Source organism: Melospiza melodia, chromosome 23, assembly GCF_035770615.1.
Source record: "Melospiza melodia melodia isolate bMelMel2 chromosome 23, bMelMel2.pri, whole genome shotgun sequence".
NCBI classification, from domain to species: domain Eukaryota; kingdom Metazoa; phylum Chordata; class Aves; order Passeriformes; family Passerellidae; genus Melospiza; species Melospiza melodia.
The window spans coordinates 10,113,518-10,130,333 of NC_086216.1; the positions used below are offsets into that span (position 1 = coordinate 10,113,518).

General features: G+C 44.6%; 1 protein-coding gene across 3 annotated transcripts in view; it reads left to right on the top strand.

Annotated features, from left to right (window-relative positions):
• The window catches only part of UNC5D (unc-5 netrin receptor D), a 109,292-nt gene that overhangs the window by 44,492 nt on the left and 47,984 nt on the right, over positions 1-16,816 (top strand). For all 3 annotated transcript variants that reach the window (XR_010030385.1, XM_063175084.1, XM_063175085.1), the window contains exons 3-4: positions 2,723-2,866; positions 6,101-6,204. Coding sequence is in view for 2 of the 3 variants with exons in the window: in XM_063175084.1 (XP_063031154.1) it covers positions 2,723-2,866; positions 6,101-6,204 (248 nt within the window). In the remaining variant the exon portion in view is untranslated. The remainder of the gene's footprint in view (positions 1-2,722; positions 2,867-6,100; positions 6,205-16,816) is intronic.

Below are 16,816 nucleotides of genomic sequence, written 5' to 3' on the forward strand. Positions count from 1 at the left end.
GCCCCAACAATTCCGAGATTCTGCAGTTTTGGATGCATTTATTTTGTTAATGGGTGAACTGGGAGACCTTAAAGACAACCTGAATTCCTACCTGGCCCATTCTCAAAATGCTGAAACACCAGCTTCCCCAAACCGCGTGTGCTCTTTGTTTGCCACATTAAATACGGGCTGATTTATAGATTAATTAAACGCCATGTCAATGAAAGGAAGAGCTGGGCTGGAGAATATTCCACCTTAATAAATCTGGAGCTGTAAATGCCTGAATTCACTGACGCCTGCTCAGAAATTTGCGGCACCCCGGAGCCAAGAAATGGCTTCAGCTTTTCTAAAATTCATCATCAAGTGATGACTTTTTCTTGTTTGGTATCAAAATCCCGTCGTCGTGAGCAGGGGCACCTCCCACACCTCTGCTTCTCTTTGCTGCTTCCCAGAATTATCAGGAGGGAAGGGAGCAGGGTCTGGGGGTGTGAATGGGATCAGCACAGGGAGAGTTTTCCCCCAAGAAGCCGCTGCTGGTGGGAATGGGATCCCAAACCTCAGCCAGAGCATCCCCGCTCTGTCCCACCATTCCAATCCCCTCTGAAGGAGCTTCTCTTACCTTAAACCTGGACAAATCACTCTGCAAAACATTCTCATGCCAGAATCCAAGGATTTTTTGGCTGGCAGAGCAGGGATGGTTTGGTTCAGGGGGTGCATTTTCCTGGCAGGGGCTCTGGCAGAGCCTTTGTTCCTCAGGGTTTGTTGTCACTGTGACAGGAAATAAAGGGAAGCTTTGTAAACAGTTTTGTTAAAAACGGCATCAACACGGGGGGAAAACAAAAAGCAGCCAGAAAACCTGTACTTGTTTGTTGCATGGGAATAAATATTTGAGGCACTGAAGGGATTCTGCAGACAACTTGGGGAGCTGTCAAGGGTTTGTCCCTGTCGTTGGGTTTCATTGTAAGCCAGGCTTAATGAAAAGAAGTAAAAATCCCCTTTTCCTGCTGCTGGAAAAGTATCAAATATTCTGTATTTTTGTACAGGATTTAAAGCTTGTCTGAGCTTCCCCTCTTGGAGCATCCCCAGTGAACCCTGTCCCTCCTCTTGCCAGAGGAGCACAGCGACTTCCCAGTGCCTTTGAGGAGGGGCTGCCCAGCTGTTAATGATGCCTGAGATTAAGTGGAAGCCAATTTTTATGGAGTTCAGGTTTAGAATCCTTGCTGCTTTATAAACTCCACAGGCATGAAATACGGTGAGATTGGGTTTGCCTCCATTTCCAGTGAAGGGGAAATAACTGCCTGGGGACTGTGCTGGAGGAGAGAGGAGGAAGAACAAGGCCTGAATGTTTTCTATTTTCGTTTAATGTTTTTCTGACTCTTTCAAAGGGTTCCCAGTGCCAGGTTTGGATTGGATTTCCTCTCCCAAGGCTGCCATGCCAAGGTGGCTGTTGGGCTGGGGAACATCCCAGGGGTGCCACAGGGAGGATCCTGGAGTCTGGGATTTAACTTTGGGCTCTGTCTGGGGGAAATGCTCCTGGTCTGAGTGGCCACAGGTTTGCAAGGGCATGGAGATGTCCTTTAAAGACATTTTTATAGTACTGTGATTGAATCCAGACAAACATTCTGGGTGAAGGAGGCACCAGGGATGAGGATTTTGAGGGAGGAGTTGCAAAGATCATGGTGGGGGCATGTTGTGGTGTTGACAAGGTGTGAGATGAGAACTGACTCCAAGTTCTTAGAAGGCTGATTTATTATTTTATGATATTATATTCTATGAAAAGAAAATGACATACTAAAACTATACTAAAGAAAGAGAAAGGAGACATCAGAAAGCTAAAACAAGAATAAATAATAAAAACTCGTGACTGACCAGAGTCCCGGCACAGCTGGACTGGGATTGCTCATTAAGTTAAAACAATTCACATGCTGGATAAACAATTCTCCAAATCACATTCCAGAAGAACAAAACATGGAGAAGCTGAAGCTTCTCATCTTGCCAGGAGAAGAAATCCTGGCGAAAGGATTTTTCACAAAATATCACAGTGACAGGGGCAGTTCCTGGAACCCAGTGCATTATGACACGCTCATCTTACAGAATTTAATTAGTGGCACTACATCACTGTGGAAGTAATTAAGGCTTTGCCCTGATTGAAAAGTGTGGCATTTTCTGGGTCTCCGGGATGAAGGAGGAAATGATGAATCTGACTCCATGTTCTTAGAAGGCTAATTTATTATTCTATTCTATTCTATTCTATTCTATTCTATTCTATTCTATTCTATTCTATTCTATTCTATTCTATTCTATTCTATTCTAGTCTAGTCTAGTCTAGTCTAGTCTAGTCTAGTCTAGTCTATTCTATTCTAGAATGCTATATTAAACTATACTAAAGAATAGAGAAAGGATACAGACAGAAGGCTAAAAAGATACTAATGAAAAACTTGTGACTCTTTCCAGAGTCCGACACAGCTTGACAGTGATTGGTCATTAAGTTGAAACAATTCACATGAAACCAATGAAACAATCACCTGTTGGATAAACAATCTCCAACCACATTCCAAAGCAGCAAAACACAGGAGAAGCAAATGAGATAATTACTGCTTTCCTTTTTCTGTGAGGCTTCTCAGTTTCCCATGAGAGGAAATCCTGGGCAAAGAGGATTTTTCAGAAAATGTGACGGTGGCATTGTTGGTTAAAGGACAGGTTTATGACCCTGCTGATTTGACTCTCTGCCTCTCCCCCTCAGGGCTGAAGGTGAGGGAGGTCTCCATCAACGTGACGAGGCAGCAGGTGGAGGATTTCCATGGCCCTGAGGATTATTGGTGCCAGTGCGTGGCCTGGAGCCACCTGGGCACCTCCAAGAGCAGGAAGGCGTCGGTGCGCATCGCTTGTGAGTACAGCCTGATCAAACCCTGCTCCTTTGGCGTTCTGAGGGGTGGGAATGCTGCATTCGGGGTGAAATACAGTGACTACACCCTGCTTAAACCCTCTGGGGCTTCGAGGGGTGGGAACACTGGTTTTGGGGTTAATTACAGTGAGTACACCCTGATGAAACATAAAAATTTCACTGGGAGCTGCCGAAATGGAAATGCTCCAAATGCCCCACAGACAGAAGGACAGTGCAGACATAACCCCAAAAGCAAAACTGTCCCTAGGAGCTGCAAAAAGGGAAATGTTCCAAATGCCCCACAGCCAGAGGGACAGCACAGACATGACCCCAAAACAAAACTGTCACTGGGAGCTGCAAAAGGGAACTGTTCCAAAACTGTCCCTGGGAGCTGCAGAAATGGAAATACTTCAAATGCCCCACAGACAGAAGGACAGCAGGGGCAGGACCCCACACACAAAATGGTCAGTGGGAGCTGTAAAAAGGGAACTGTTCCAAATGCCCCACAGCCAGAGGGGCAGCAGGGACATGATCCCAAAAACAAAACTGTCAGTGGCAGCTGTAAAAAGGGAAATGTTCCAAAGGCCCCACAGCCAGAGGGTCAGTGGGGACATGACCACAAACACAAAATTGTTCCTGGGAGCTGCAAAACGGGAAATAATCCAAATGCCCCACAGCCAGAGGGACAGCAGGGACACAACCCCAAACACAGAACTGTCACTGGGAGCTGCAAAAAGGGAAATGTTCCAAATGCCCCACAGCCAGAGGGACAGCGGGGACACGACCCCAAACAGAAAACAGTCAGTGGAAGCTGCAAAAATGGAAATGCTCCAAACACAGAACTGTCCCTAGGATCTGCAAAAAGGGAAATAATCCAAATATCCTACAGCCAGAGGGACAGCAGGGACACAACCCCAAACACAAAATTGACAGGGGGAACTGCAAAAAGGGAAATGCTCCAAATGCCCCACAGACAGAAGGACAGCAGAGACACAACCCCAGGCACAGCTGTGACCAGGAGCTGCTCCAAGCCTCATCCCATTCCTGGAATCAGACCTGGGATGTTTTCCTGGCAGAACCAGAGCCTGACACTGCCCCTGCAAGAAGAGAATTCAGGGATTGCTCCCCCAGCCCTTTTCCTTTGAGCCCCCAGCTCAGATCTCCCCTTTCCTCTCGTGGGAAAGGAGGTGCAGCCTGCCAAAAGCTTGGAGAAACATTCCCTGGGAGAGGAGAGCAGGAGCAAGGGGAGAACCCGAAGGGAGACTTTCCAGGGAGTGCTCCAGCAGCTCCTGACGACATAAAAAGGTGTCTTTTACCAGGGTAAACATTTAACAGGATAAAACAAACATTTGTCAGAAGTAAAAGGACAGCGTAAGAAAACCTTCATTTCATTAACGGCGGATTTTTTTCTTTTTGTTGGCTGATTCAGTCTGAATGTCTAAATACGTGTAAATTCAATTTTTTATTTCACTGCATTAACTGTCATAACACTGAGCCAATAATTCCCCTGCATTGCCGAGCTGAAAGGACCTTTATCTGAATTGAATTTTTATTGACTTTTCTCCGCGCCGTGATTTCCCAGCCCCACAAAATGGCAATTTGAGCCAGGCCCAGCGTGAGCAGGAGCAGGAGGCGCCGTGTGCTGGGGCTTTTCAACCCCTTGCTGTGGGAGCAATCCTTGCCAAGACCCCATTAACCCCAGAGTGCTCTGGAGAGGCTCTTCAGCCCGGCCTGGAGGGCTCTGGGGGCGCCTGGTGGCTTTGTGTGGGAGCTGAGCTCCTCTCTGCCCCTTCCTGGGATGTTTTTCTGCTCAAAGCCGAGTGATTCGATGGGGAAAGCAGCAATTCTGGAGGGCAGACCTGAAGGGGCACAGCAGGAACACTCTGGGGTGGGATTTATGGCTTGGGAGGATCAGGGATGAGACCCTGCAAGTCCAATCTCTGACAGAACCCAGAACGTTCTCCCATCCCTTCTGAAGAACCAGCTTTATTTCATCCCTTTTTTTTTTTTATTTTGCACTGAATTTCTGATATTTCTGAATTGTGAGTCAAGTCCACAGTGTTGCAGCACTTTATATTTCTCCGAAGAAGCAGGTGAGTATTTCTTTGTGCTAGTGGGGAAGGCAGAGCAAAGGGATGCTGCTCCATTTTTCACCCTAATAAAGGCATTTGTAGGCACAAGAGCAGCCCGGCTGTTAATGATTGCCTTCTTAAAGGGAGCACTGGAAAAGAAATTGGTTGTCTGAAGGGGGGAAAAAATCAACATTAACAAAGAATCATGGAAAGGAGCGTGCAGGCACCGCGAGCATCTTTGTGCAGGCAGCAGCTTGCTCAGATAATTCTGAATGCGTTTTGGAAAATGCAGTGCCAGGGCTGTATTTCATCAGCTGTGAGCAAGGCAGGGAATGAAGTCAGTAAATCCCCACCGTGGAGCCTGAGGCGCTGAGAGCACGACGAGAGATCCTGAAGGAACATCCTCCAGCAGTGGGAAAAGCGCCAATCACTTGGTTTTTTTTAAAATTTTAAGAGTTTAATGGTAATGAAATGGTTATAAAAATAGGAATATAATTAGAGTAATGATAATTTGGATTATTTGAATTAGGACAATACGAGGCAATAAAAACAAAGACGATCCAGGTACCCCTTTCTGGGCAAAATAAGCCCAAAAAGGACCCAGGATTAACTGTTAAAAACAACAGCCTGTTGCATATTCATACACCTCATCCATGATGCATAAATTCTATTCAAACAAAGGATTCTGTCAGTGTCAACTTCTTCAGTCCTGATTAATTCGTGCATCCAAGGAATGCCAATTGTGATGAATCCTTGCATCCAAGAAATGCCAATCCTAATGAATTCTTGTATCCAAGGAATGCCAATTGTGATGAATTCCTGCATCCAAGGATTGCCAATCCTCATGAATTCTTGAGTCCAAGGACTTCCAGTCCTGGTGAATTCCTGCATCCAAGGAACGCCAGTCCGGGTGAATCTTGAATCCAAGGATTGCCAATCCTGGTGAATTCCTGCATCCAAGAAATGCCAGTCCTGGTGAATTCGTGCATCCAAAGAATGCCAGTCCTGGTGAATCTTGCATCCAAGGAATGCCAGTCCTGATTAATTCTCCCATCCAAGGATTGCCAATCGTGATGAATTCTTGCATCCAAGAATTGCCTATCCTGGTGAATTCCTGAATCCAAGGAACGCCAACGGTGATGAATTCTTTCCTCCAACCCTGCAGATCTTCGGAAGAACTTCGAGCAAGACCCCCAGGGCAAGGAGGTTCCCATTGAGGGGATGATCGTCCTGCACTGTCGGCCCCCTGAGGGCGTCCCTGCAGCCGAGGTGAGCTTGGGGTGGGCACAGGTGTGACCGTGTTCACAGGGGTCTGGGGATGAGAGGAGAGACGAGGATCTGACTCCGTGTTTCAGAAGGCTTGATTGATTATTTTATGATATATATTATATTAAAACTCTACTAAAAGAATAGAAGAAAAGGTTTCATCAGAGAAGGCTGGCTAAGAATAGAATAGAAAGGAATGAATAACAAAGGTTTGTGGCTTGGACTCTCCATCCGAGCCAGCCGACTGTGATTGGCCATTAATTGGAAACAACCACATGAGACCAATCACAGATGCACCTGTTGCATCCCACAGCAGCAGATAACCATTGTTTGCATTTTGTTCCTGAGGTCTCTCAGCTTCTCGGGACAACAAATCCTAAGCAAAGGATTTTCCATAAAAAGATGTCTGTGACACACAAGGGCACAAGGAAAACCTTTGGGATGGGAGAAGCACAGGGCTCAGCTCCTGTGTGCTGCTCCTTGTCCTTTTATCCCCCAGAACGTTTCAAGTGTCCTATTTTGATTCATTAGCTTTACAAAAATGTGGCTTTTTATCCAAATTCTGGACTGTTTTGCTGAGAAATCCTGGGTTTTCAGGCAATTTTCAAGCCCTGTGCTTTCAAACTGAAAGCAGATTGTTGCACATTTTCCCAGGAATTACTTTCCTCCTCAAAAAAACAAGGCAAAGTAAAAGGCAAACCTAAAAATATTATGATAAATGGTTGCTGGGGAGAGAAAATCTGCTGCAAGTAATAATTTGGTGGGGCTTGGCTTCGCTTTAAACAGGCTTTTTTGTGAAGAGAGCTGGATCTTAACAGGAAAACCATGGGGGTGCCTTAAAATGGCAATAACCAGGCTGCTCTTGGAGGGAGAGGTTTGGAGTGGGTCCTGTTTAAAAATCTGCTGCAGGGGCTTTAAAAGCCAAGGAAACATTGAATTTTTAATTGCACCCTGCAGTTCCCTGCAGCACCTTCTGGGCAATGAGAGCTGCTGGATCACTCAGGAGTTGGTTTTGCCCCTTTTCCCCAGCGTGGCTGGGCTTGGTAATGAAGGAAGAAAAGGAAAATAAACCCCAGAGAAGTGTGTGCTTTTAGTTAATGAGAAGGGATTGGAGCAGATGTCCCTGGAAATAAAGAGGAGAAAAGCAGAGGCACCAGCAGTGAGGCAGAATTGCTCGAGGAGAGGAAAATGAGGCAGAGATGGGCTTGGCGAGTGGCTGGGTTTGTGTGCAGGATTTGCTCTGCCAGGGCAATCTCTGCTGCCACCTTCTCCTCAGCTCTCTGGTATTTTCACTCGTTACCAGGAAAATGGATGGTGCATTGCAGGGAATTGCCAGGATTGCTGAATGTGTGAGCTCTGGAAAATGGATCTGCTTTGGAGGCAAAACAAACCTCCACAGGTGTGGCTCCCCAAACACCCTCGGTCTGATTGGATTTTACTGAGAGTTTTACATTTCTTTGAACTGGCAGCTTTACATTCCCCACTTAAACAGGGAGCCTGTCTTTTGTGGAAGGTAGGAATTATGTCCAATGAAAACCTGACATTTTAATTGCTTGCTCCAGATAAAAGTGGTGGAGTTCCCAATGAACCCTGATTTACTGCTGTTGACAGTAAAATTGTTATTGCTGCTAATAAAGCTGGTAAATCTCACCAGGTCAGATTTGCTTTGGCCAATAAAATGTCCCATAAAGGCTCAGGCTAATTCTGGGCTCATCGAGGTAAAGAGTCTGCTGGAAATAATTCAGTGTCATTAGAAAGTGGGTTAAACCCGTTAGAGCAGGCCTGGCTCTGGGCTGGGGGGATAAACTCAGCTTGATTTCAGAGTTAAAGCACAGATTAACACAGGCTGGGCAATGACTGAGCCACAAAGCCTTCCTCAAAAATCTCCAATTTATTTTATTTTATTTGTTCCGTGGGCGCTGAGCGGTGCTGAGGGTTTCAAACCCCCATGCTGGCAGAGAATCCCTGGTTCTGATCCAAGAATTGATTTCATTAGAGCTTGGATGCAGCCCTGGATGGAAACATAAGGCTGGAAAGAACTGGGACAAAGGAGCTCGTGTGGTGTTTCATGAGATGCAGAGTGGGTGATTTGGGGCATTGTCGGTGTTTGTGAAACCCAAAAGAACTGGAAACAAGGGGGAAGGAGGCTCCAGCCCATCCCTGCTCCTGCAGAACCCCTCCCTGCAGAGGGTGTGGTTATTCCAGGTCCAGGGATTCAATAATTCTGTCAGAATTTGTTTATTCTAATTGCAAAGCTCCAGGAATGCTGTCAGAGTTTGGTTATTTTAATAGCAGAGCTTCAAAAATGCTGTCAATTTGATTATTCCAAGTGCAGAACTTCAGGAACATCATCAAAGTTTGGTTATTCCAGGTCCAGAACTTCAGCAACTTCGTTAGAGTTTGGTTATTCCAAATGCAGATCTTCAGGAATGCTGGCAGAGTTTGGTTATTTCAGGCCCAGAGCTTCAGGAATGCTGTTGGAGTTTGGATATTCCAGATTCAGAACTTCAGGAACACTGTCAGAGTTGATTTGATTATTTATTATTTGATTATTCCAATTGCAAAGCTTCAGGAATGCTGTTGGAGTTTGGTTATTCTGGGTCCAGAGCTTCAGGAATGCTGTCAGAGTTTGGATATTCCAAGTGCAGAACTTCAGGAATGCACCTGGAATAACCAGGAATGTTAGAATTTGGTTATTCCAGGTGCAGAACTTCAGGAACACTGTCAGAATTTGGTTATTCCAATTGCAAAGCTTCAGGAATGCTGTTGGAGTTTGATTATTCCAGGTCCAGAACTTGAGGAAGGCTGTTTCAGTTTGGTTATTCCAGGTGCAGAACTCCAGGAATGCTGTCAGAGTTTGGTTATTCTAATCGCAGAGCTTCAAAAATGCTGTCAATTTGATCATTCCAAGTGCACAACTTAGGAACATTGTCAAAGTTTGGTTATTCCAGGTCCAGAACTTGAGGAATTCTGTTGGAGTTTGGTTATTCCAAGTGCAGAGCTTCAGGAAGACTCTCAGACTTTGGTTATTCCAGGTGCAGAATTTCAGGAATGCTGTCAGTTTGGTTATTCCAAGTGCAGGGAATTCTCTACAAACAGGGAATGAGACACATTTTTCCACAGCTCAGCTTTGGGAGGGTGCTGGATTTTGGGGCACACTGGGTGCATCAGCAAGGCAGGAAGAGAGGAAGAAAACCCAAATCCCAGTGCTGGGCAGGTTGGAAAAGGCTTTTAAATCCTTTTCTTACGCATTTACATAGCAAGCAGAGAGAGCTGGTGAGCAGCTGTGCTTGCAGCCATCGGCACCCAACCCAAATAAATTCAGTTTTTATGAGTTAAGCATCGAAATGCAAAGAGGAAAATTCAGCATTTAAATAGAGCAGCTGAAAATCCCCCGCTGAGGCAAATGTTGATTCAGCTCTGGAGAGGCTCTGCTGGCTCGGGCTCGGTGGGACCAGAGACTTTTGTTCACCATGGGTGGGAGCTGGCCCGGGCAGGAGGCAGCTCTGGACCCCTCAGCAGCCTCTGCAGAGAGGGAATGGGGAGTTGTGAGCAGGAATTGTGTGCAGGGATTGTGGGCAGGAATTGTGGGCAGGAATTGTGAACAGGAATTGTGAGCAGGAGGGAGAGAATGGGGAATTGTGGGCAGGAATTGTGGGCAGGAATTGTGAACAGGAATTGTGAGCAGGTGGAAGGGAATGGGGAATTGTGGGCAGGAATTGTGTGCAGGAATTGTGTGCAGGGATTGTGAACAGGAATTGTGAGCAGGAGGGAGAGAATGGGGAATTGTGTGCGGGGATTGTGGGCAGGAATTGTGAGCAGGAATTGTGTGCAGGGATTGTGAACAGGAATTGTGAGCAGGGATTGTGGGCAGGAGGGAGAGAATGGGGAATTGTGGGCAGGAATTGTGAGCAGGAATTGTGAGGAGGAGGGAGAGAATGGGGAATTGTGGGCAGGAATTGTAGGCAGGATTTGTGGGCAGGAATTGTGAACAGGGATTGTGAGCAGGAATTGTGAGCAGGAATTGTGAACAGGAATTGTGAGCAGGAGGGAGAGAATGGGGAATTGTGAGGCAGGAATTGTGTGCAGGGATTGTGAGCAGGGATTGTGTCCTTTGGCTTGGGGAGATATTTAGTTTAATAATATTTCACGGAGATATTGAAGAATTGTGTGCAGGAATGGTGTCCCTGGCTCAGGTTATGCTCATGAGGGACCCTCAGGGAGATATTTAGCATAATAATAACAATATGTTAGGGAGATATTTAGGAATTGTGAGCAGGAATTGTGTCCCAGTCCCTCAGCTGCCCATATTGAGGAATTGTGAGCAGGAATTGTGAGCAGGAAGTTTTTGCAGGAATTGTGTCCTTGGCTCAGGGTGTGCTCCTGAGGGACCCTCAAGGAGATAATAATAATAATAATAATAATAATAATAATAATAATAATAATAATAATAATAATAATAATAATAATAATAATAATAATAATAATAATAATAATAATAATAATAATAATAATATCTCAGGGAGAATTTAGGAATTGTGACCAGGAATTGTGTCCTTTGGCTCAGGGTGTGCTCCTGAGGGAGATATTTAGGATGAGGATGAGGATGAGGATGAGGATGATGATGATGATGATGATGATGATGATGATAATAATAATAATAATAATAATAATAATAATAATAATATTTCAGGGAGAAAGACATAACTTTCTAAAAACACGAAGTCAAATCCATCATTTCCTCCTTTTTCCTAAAGACCCAGCACACACTGCCGGAGGGGTTTCCTCTCTCTGAGCTGAGCTGGAGTCGGTGGCAGGAGCATTTCCCCGGAATGAGGAGCAGGGACAGCTCTGCTCCGTCACCCTGAGCAGCTCAGGAGGAATCAGGGTGACTGACAGGTCCTGCAGCAGTGGCAAACACAATGAATTCCACCCTCCTCGCTGGTAATTCCTCCCAGCTCCTGCTTCCCCCCAGCCCTGGGGCTGCTGTCAGAGCTGTAACCTGGAAAATCCTTGGTCAACACCCATTTAATGAAGTTTGGGATAATCTCTGAGCTGCGTGTTCGGCCTTATTGGTGCCTCAGAGTGTAAAATATTAATTCTGCCGGGTACAGCGGCACAAAAAGAAGTGTTTAGGTGGCTGGTAATCCTTCAGGCAGGTGTGCTGGGGTGCTGGGGAGTGTCACTGCTGCCTCCTCCATCGGTGACAAGCGGCATTCAGACTTCTCAGCTGTCAGGGCTTGTTCTTGTTTCATTCAGTGGGCTTGAAAATCAGGTTTTAAATGTTCCTTTGGCTGGACAGGGAGCTGCCATTCCCTGCACTGGAGTGAGGATCCAGGAGTGGATGTCACCTCCTTGAGGCCTGGGTGTGATGGGGAAAGAGGAAAATCAAATCTGAATGTGCAGGTGTGAATATGGAAAGGGGACACCTGAAATGTGCAGGGGTGAATGTAGGAAGGGGAAATCTGAAATCTGCAGGGGTGATGTGGAAAGGAGACATCTGAAACCTCAGGTGTGATGGGGAAATCTCAGATCTGCAGGTGTGAATATGGAAAGGGAAAATCTGAAATCTGCAAGTATGATGGGGAAAGGGGAAATCTGAAATGTGCAGGTGTGATATGGAAAGGGGACATCTGAAATCTGCAGGTGTGATGAGGAAAGGGGAAATCTCAAATCTGCAGGGGTGATATGGAAAGGGGAAATCTGAAATCTGCAGGTGTGAATGTGGAAAGTGGACACCTGAAATGTGCAGGTGTGAATGTGGAAAGGGGACATCTGAAATCTGCAGGTGTGATGAGGAAAGGGGAAATCTCAAATCTGCAGGGGTGATATGGAAAGGGGAAATCTGAAATCTGCAGGTGTGAATATGGAAAGGGGACATCTCAAATCTGCAGCTGTGATGTGAAAAGGGGACATCTGCAGAGGTGATGGGGAAAGGGGACACTTGAAATCTGCAGGTGTGAATATGGAAAAGGGAACATCTGAAATCTGCAGGTGTGATGAGGAAAGGGGACATCTCAATTATTCCCACCTAGAAACCTTGGGATGGAGAGGGGACCCCATTTCCACCTGGAAAACTTGGGATGGAGCAGCAGCCAAGCCCATTGTGAGGCACGAGGTGCAAACCTGAGCCCTAAAATTCCCCCTGAATCCCTTTCTTGTGAATGAACCCTCAGACCAAAGCTGATATTTGAGCATTAGCAGGAGCTCGCAGCTCTCCCTCCACTCCCTGTCTGCTCTGCTTGTGGTGGAGCTCTCAGGAGTTTCGGGTTCTTTTTCTTTCCTTGTTTTTGTTTTGGGTTTGCGTTTCTTTTGCAATAAAAGGGCAGCTGTTGTGCTAAACGATTGCTGATAGTTTACTGTTACTGCACTATTACTGTTGAGTGCTCTGCAGAGGTTTGTGAAATACTCTAAAATATCTTTATCACATAATATATGCATATATTTAAGATTTAAATGTGTTGTATCCACCGCTGCTTTTTCAAATGTTTAGCACAGATTCTGACATTTTAATGGAGTGCTGTAGATGTTCCCAGGAATATCTGCCTGAGTTCCACGGGTTTATTTACAGCCAGGGCTTTTAATGGAAATGTAAAATCATTTCTCTTCTGGGCAGCGCGCATTCCACTGCCAGCACATCAGCACAACACGAAACCCACATAAAATTCAGAAGCTGTGAGGACTCCACAAGCAGTGAAAGTGTGTTTTACAGAGGTTTGTGTATTTATGGGGCTGGCACACTGTGAAAAACACCAATCACTTGGTTTTTCTAAAAATTTTAAAAGTTTAATAGTAATTAAATTGTTATAAAAATAATATATTTAGAGTATATAAAATAAAAGTAATATAACTAGAGTAATATTAATTTGGACAATTTGGATTAGGACAATATGAGACAACAAATACAAAGAGTTAAGGAGAGTTTGGGTACCTCTTTCTGGGCAAAATGAGCCTGAAAAAGGACACAGTTAACAGAGGATTAACCCTTAAAAGCAACAGCCTGTTGCATATTCATACACCTCATACATGGTGCATAAATTCCATTCAAACACAGGATTCTGTCTGGGCAGCTTCAGCTTCTTCCTCTGAATCCTAAGGTGAGCGAGGCAGGAAGAAGTTCATTTCTTCTGATAATGGAGCATTAAATTCTCTTTCTCTGAAAGATTCAGGTGTCCTGTGGCTGCTATCTTGCTGTGAGTCCTTTTTTTAAAAAAAGTATCTTACATGGCATAGTAAGATACTATTCTAATTATTCTATTTTTCTATTATTCTATATTATTCTGTTTTTCTATTCTATTCTATTCTATTCTATTCTATTCTATTCTATTCTATTCTATTCTATTCTATTCTATTCTATTCTATTCTATTCTACTCCTGTAAGATACTATTTCTATTTTAACATTTTGTTATAACCTAAAACTATATTTAACACACTACTTAAAAAATTTAACACCGCATAACTTTCTAACACAGCACATATAACATTCATTTTAATATCTGCGAAAAGCCAGTCATAAAATACTCATTTTTCACTAAAACAGGGCAGGATAATGGCAGTAAAACAAAAGCAGGCTGAGAGTTCCAGCCTTAGTGAATCCTGCTGCAGTGACAGAGAGGGCTGGGATTGCTCAGTGCAAACAGCTGCATTTGGCCAGGTGCTTATGGGTCTGAAACAGCAATATTTGCTATTTGCTTTGCTTTTAAGGGATCTTGGTTACAAGTACAAGAAATGGGATTCATTTCTCACCGGAGATGTTTCACTCTCAGGACCCAGCCTGGGTATCTGCAGTGTCTCATTTGTGATTGATCTGATATTTAGATTGAGATTTTAAGAGGAAATTTTGTAATTTTTTAGCTGCTTTTAAGAGCAAATTCATAATTTTTATAGTTTGCCATTCAGCAAAGATTGAGAGCTGTCATGGCCTGTACAGGACATGCTGGTCTGGACTGATTTTACAACCAGGGTGTCTAATGATGTGTCAGCCTCCTTATTCTATAAAACTTGGCCTCAGTTAGACTTGGTTTGTTTGAGGTATTTGTTGTGGACAGCACAAAACCAGTTCCATTTCCAAATTCCATTTATTTTGTGTGCTGTTCACACCTTCAGCCCCACTTTGCCCTTCCTCACCCGCTGCTCCAGCTGTTCCTGTTGTGGGATTTCTCCCGGTAGCAGCAGAATTTGGGGTGGTTTGAGCTCCAGGAATGGTCAGGATTCCCTGGGGTTAGGAAAATTAACCCACAAACACCAGAGGTTTATGTCCAAAAAGGACACACAGGAGTCCTTTGACTTTATTCCAATCAAGGCAGAGGCCATGGCGCATCCCCTGGGATCTCTCCAAGTTTTGGAGGAGCAGCCTCCCTTTTTATCCCAATTTCCAGCCACATTTCCCTTCTCTCTTTCCCCATTTCTGAGGTACCTGAGAGGTTCAGACCTTCCAGAACACCTGATCCCAAAAATTTCCCCCTAATGCATAACCCTCCCTTTTAATTTTTAATTCTTATGGAATTTAGGGGTTTTCCCCCATTTCTGAGGTACCTGAGAGGTTCAGACCTTCCAGAACACCTGATCCCAAAGATTCCCCTCTAATGTATAACCCTCCCTTTTCATTTTTAATTCTTAGGGGTTTTTCTTCCCCATTGTTTCTTTCGTCTTTCAATGTCTAATTTCATTGATCAGCAAACCTAAAGTTTATTTGTAAGAGCTCTCCAGTCCCTGCACATCTCCCCTTTATTGGGCACAGCCCTTGGATGAGGGGCAGGCAGGGGAGCTGTGCACAGAGTTTTCTTCCAGCAGGAAAAAAAAAAAAAAAAAAAAAAATTTGTTTTCCTTCTGAGATTTGTGAATAAATCAATACAGCCAGGAGGTAGCGAGGTCATGAAATAGAAATGCTGGAGCAAAGCACTTCTGAATTAGATTGCTAAACTGAAAAGAAAAAAGAAGGGAGATAACTTTGTAGTTCCCCTGAATAGATAATTCCTTTTTATACAGACATGTGCTCTGGGGCCTCGCTGGGTTTGATGTGCTGCTTTGCAGCCCTGTCTGTTTTCTCTGGCCCTGTTGCCAGAAATGGTTTTAATTTTGAATGCTTGAACATGAAAGGAGAAGTTGTGAGACTTTATCACGGTGTTTGTAATCAGGGGGGACGATTGTGCGCGCGAGTCCTGCAGGGATCTGGGGAGTGCACAGCGATGGAGGTGGGGATTGAAGGCAGCTGGAGGCTCCACCAGCGGTGACATGAAATGCTTTCATGGCTGGGGGGATGTTCTGCCTCTGGGCACAGGGATCAACACCTCCTTTAATTGTAAACAGCATTAGAAGAGAAGGCAGAATGTCGGAAATCTGGCGCCTGTTGTATTTAGTACACAGTGACGTGGCAAGTGTCGCACGTTTCATAGCTAACAATTGTATTTCTGTAGGGTTTGGGGTTAAACGCTGTTCCCAACGTGTGCAAAAATGTGATTCTTTAACGAATCCAAAGGTGTTTAATGATCTCTCAGGTACCTCCTGTGACTGTGTTCACAAGGGTGTTAGAATGAGGGAAGAGACGAGGATCTGACTCCATGGTTCAGAGGGCTTGATTGATTATTTTATTATATATATTACATTAAAACTATACTAAAAGAATAATAAAAAAAAAGATTTCTTCAGAAAGCTAGCTAAAAATAAAATAAAAAAGAAAGGATAACAAAAGTTTGGGGCTTGGGCTCTCTGTCCACGCCAGCTGACTGTGATTGCCCATTAATTAAAAACAATCAACATGGGCCAATTACAGATCTACTTATTGCATTCCACAGCAGCAGATTATCAATGTTTACATTTTGTTCTTGAGGCCTCTCAGCTTCTCAGGAGGAAGAATCTTAAAGAAAATATTTTCCATAAAAGATGTCTGCGACACCCTCCCAACCCAGGTTGTTCTGTGACTCCTGTAAGATCTTCTCGGGATCTCTGCTGCTCACAGTGACCCCAAGATGTGTTTGACTCTCTTTTCCCAGTCCAGCAGGCGAAGAAGCAGTCAGAACTCTTCATTTCTTGGTCTCAAGGTTGTTTATTGTTTCTTATCTATAAAATTCTTTCTCCTGGCCTGCCGAGGTTTGTTCAGCAGGAAGTCAGAGGCATTCTGCCTCCCCTGGGCAGTGTTATCTTTTTATACTAAAAACTACGTGTACAATATTTACAATAACTTCCCAATACCCATCACCTATGTTAGACAGTGAGCTTCTGCTCTAAACCAATCCAAAAGTGCCAACATCACAGCAGGAGATGGAGGCCGAGAAGAAGAAGAAGGAGAAAGGGTGGACACACCCAGATCCCTCCATCTTGCTCCTTGAACGCTCATTCTAAAAACTTCAAAAAATCTTTTTCACCCTGTGATAAATTCAGTATCTTTCTACTTAAACTTTCATGGCTTGTAATCCTTCCTATAAAGGTTGGTAATTGTTTTGTCCAAGGGCTAAATCAAAGGCACAGGGGTTTGGGGTTCTGTGCCAGGGTCTTTGAGCCCCCTTGGCAGGGGCTGGAGCCCTCCAGGGCATCCAGAGGAATTTCCTGGGTTCCCACAAGATCTCACAGTTACGTTCTTGAATTTATCCCATCTGAAGGCTGCTAACAAAAAGG